The 3,241-nt window shown below is 19.4% G+C and overlaps 1 protein-coding gene across 1 annotated transcript; it reads left to right on the forward strand.

Moving 5' to 3' along the window:
- Positions 1–1,890: 1,890 nt before the first annotated feature.
- On the forward strand, positions 1,891–2,941 carry MKS88_000818 (uncharacterized protein; the record flags this gene model as incomplete). The annotated part of the gene is made up of 2 exons (XM_067219455.1): positions 1,891–1,977; positions 2,105–2,941. The coding sequence occupies 2 exons, from the start codon at positions 1,891–1,893 to the stop codon at positions 2,939–2,941; spliced, it is 924 nt and encodes a 307-aa protein (XP_067075599.1).
- Between the last annotated feature and the right edge of the window lie 300 nt (positions 2,942–3,241).

Genomic DNA, 3,241 nt, shown 5'->3' on the forward strand with positions numbered 1-3,241 from the left:
ATATATTGTTTTCAGAAATAATATTTTTCATGAGTCAAAATAAATTTCGCTTTATGCTTAATGAAATTATAATCTCAGATAAAACAACTGTTGTATAATTTAAACTTTTTTTTTATGCGCCTTAGATAATAAACAAATATATACTTGCTGCACAAATGTAAAAAAAAATTATATTAAATATTTTTAACAGTTCGCGTGTTTTTACCTTAGCTTTATTATAATATTTAATTATTTTGGCATAATTTAACACGTTTGTGCATTTCATGCAAATATATATTTTTCTCAACATACAAAAGTGAAATTTATATTTCTCTATATTAACAATATAAATATGTGCTTAATAAGCAAAAGTTATATATACAATATGTATCATGTAGATTTACATTATGAAAAATATGTGATCGTTTAATTTAATATGTAAGATTACAGATATTATAGCTTCACTAATCTAATGAAGTAAATTATATTTTTAAAAATTTTTTATTTTTATTTTTTTTATGGTTTCAAGTGATAATTTTTATGAACTTTTAAAAAAATTCTTTATACATTAATTTTAATTTGCATAAATTACGTTTTTTTCATATAGATAGAACAAAACCATATTATTTTTTGTGTTTTAATATATTTTTTATTTATAAATAAATATAATGGGTCATATTTATATAAAAATATTATGTGAAATACAGATTTCATAACTTATATGATGTAAAGTTTTTTTCAGTAGATTTTTTATATATTTCACGTATGAAATTATTAATAAATAAAGACATAATTCTACATTAATATATAAATTATTAACGGAACATTATCTATTTAAAAATTCTTGAATTATTATTTATAAATGACGGGATTAAACGTCTTTCAGATTAGTTATTATCTTATGTAATTTTTGGAGTTAAAAACTTTTTAAAAAAATTATTTAAATATATATGAAATATATATTGACAAAAAAAATATTCCTTTTATTATCGAATTAAATAACTAAAGTATATTTTCTATAACATTTTTATGTTATATACTTTGTACAAAATGGCTCTATAAATATTTATTTCTTTTTTTCTGTATTTCTTATAAATATATATATTACATTACAAAAATATAAAGTAATATAAAAAAAGTAGATAAACTTATGGATTATTCTTTTATACAAAATAGTATAAATTATATTTAATTAGATACAATAACCTTCAACAATTATTATTAAGAAGTAAATGATAAGCTTTTATATACCTTTTGAATATATACTTATTAAGTCATACGCTAAAAATTTAATGTTATATATTATAAAAAATATAATAAAGAATATATATATGGGGTAACTAGTGACAAGAGGAAAAATAAAATAAAATAAAAAGTTGTAAAATGTATTCTTTTCTTTCTTTATTATTATACTGTTATAATAATTAATAAGAAAAAATCAATTAAATAAGTAATACTTCTTTTAATGTAGATAATTATCTATTTTCTATATTCTCTACATTCTATATTCTATATATATACCCTACTTGGAAATATTATGAAATCATATATATATATCATTTTATTTAGAAAATTAAAAAAATGGTAATTTAATTAATTTACTATTTTGAATAAATAATTTTCATATTTTGAATATTTATTACCGAATTCATTTTATATTATATTATATAAAGTTACACTTTTATAAATAATTTTAATATAATAATTTTTGTATATATTTTTATGGTTACTTTTCTTTATCTCTGTCGTAAAAGAATTTATAGGTGCATACATTTAATTTTGTTTTATGAAAATATAATAAAAAAAGAAGTTAAATAAATAATAATAGTGCCCCTTATTATTAAGAGTATATTATATTATTATTAATTATATACTTTTTCAGTATATTGTACCATATAAGAGATATATATTATGGAACAACAAATTAAGTCACTGTTATTTATTAAAATTTTTACATTTATCCTTTTATTTTGGATATGCCATTTTTACATATATATGGTATATTAATATTACTTTAGGAAATTTGTATTATTTATACGTTCTGTGTTGTGCCTTTTTAATGCTGTTTTTTAGAATGATAATATTTAATCTTATACATAATAATTATTGATATTATTTTTTTTAGATGGCATTTAACAAGCTTTTTGATATTAACTACAATCATCATAGAGAATTATATACAAGAAATTATCGTTCGTTGGCAAAATATAAACAGTATAATCATTCAAGTATTACATGTATAAATGAACAGTTACCGAATGGAGTGAACAATAAAAGTGATATAACTAGTAAAGAAAAATATGCTGAAAGAAAAAAAAATCATTCAAATAGAGTTTTACCAACTAATGAAAAAAGTCATAGAAAAGATACAAAAAGTAAATCTTATATATTTGAAACAAAAAAATATTCCCATTTAGAAAAAAAAATATTCAAAGAACTTGATTATGCAGATTTTCTTAAAAACAACAGGACAATTAGTGATAAGATTTATAAAAAAATAATATTTAAAAAATGCGGATTACGATTTGCTTTACCATTGTTACTATTTTTGGTGTTAGCATTATCATTTATATTAGATAAATTTTGTGGATATGGGCTTACATATGTTTTGTATAAAGTGATACTTCTCTGTTCTCCTGTAGTACAAGTTAGTGATCTAAGTGGAATTTCATATCTTTCACACATTAAAAATCTTTCAAAATTATATACAAAACCTGCTTCTCCGGCCTTAGTGCACTTATATGACATTCTGAACAGACCTCCTTTAAATTGGTTCACAAAAGTTTTGATAAAAAAGAACGGATCTCCAGTTAGATTCGAAAATCATTGTGTACCATATTTTTTGGGATTTCTAATATATTTTGTGCCTTTATTCATATTAGGTATCATACTTATATCAGCGGTTTTTTATTATCATAAAAAAGTTAAAAAGTTCGAAAAAATTAAGTTCAGGAAAAAGTAAAATGAGTAAAAAGTAATATTTTTTATGTGTAATGAAATACTCAATATGAACAGTTATATATAATATTATGAATTATATTCATATTATGAATACTCATAGTTGAATAAAGATTATAAGTGTAAATACATATGCCTGTACTAAACGATGCGCACCAGTAAAAAACAATCTTATTTTTTTTGTGAATTCTAATATATAATATATTTTAGTTTGTAATTTTAGGTATCGTTTTATCCAAATTGAATATTTTGAATTATTGGATATATTTGTATATTTTCATATATTTGTATGAAAAATATGTCT

Source organism: Plasmodium brasilianum, chromosome 2 (genome assembly GCF_023973825.1).
Source record: "Plasmodium brasilianum strain Bolivian I chromosome 2, whole genome shotgun sequence".
Taxonomy (NCBI): domain Eukaryota; phylum Apicomplexa; class Aconoidasida; order Haemosporida; family Plasmodiidae; genus Plasmodium; species Plasmodium brasilianum.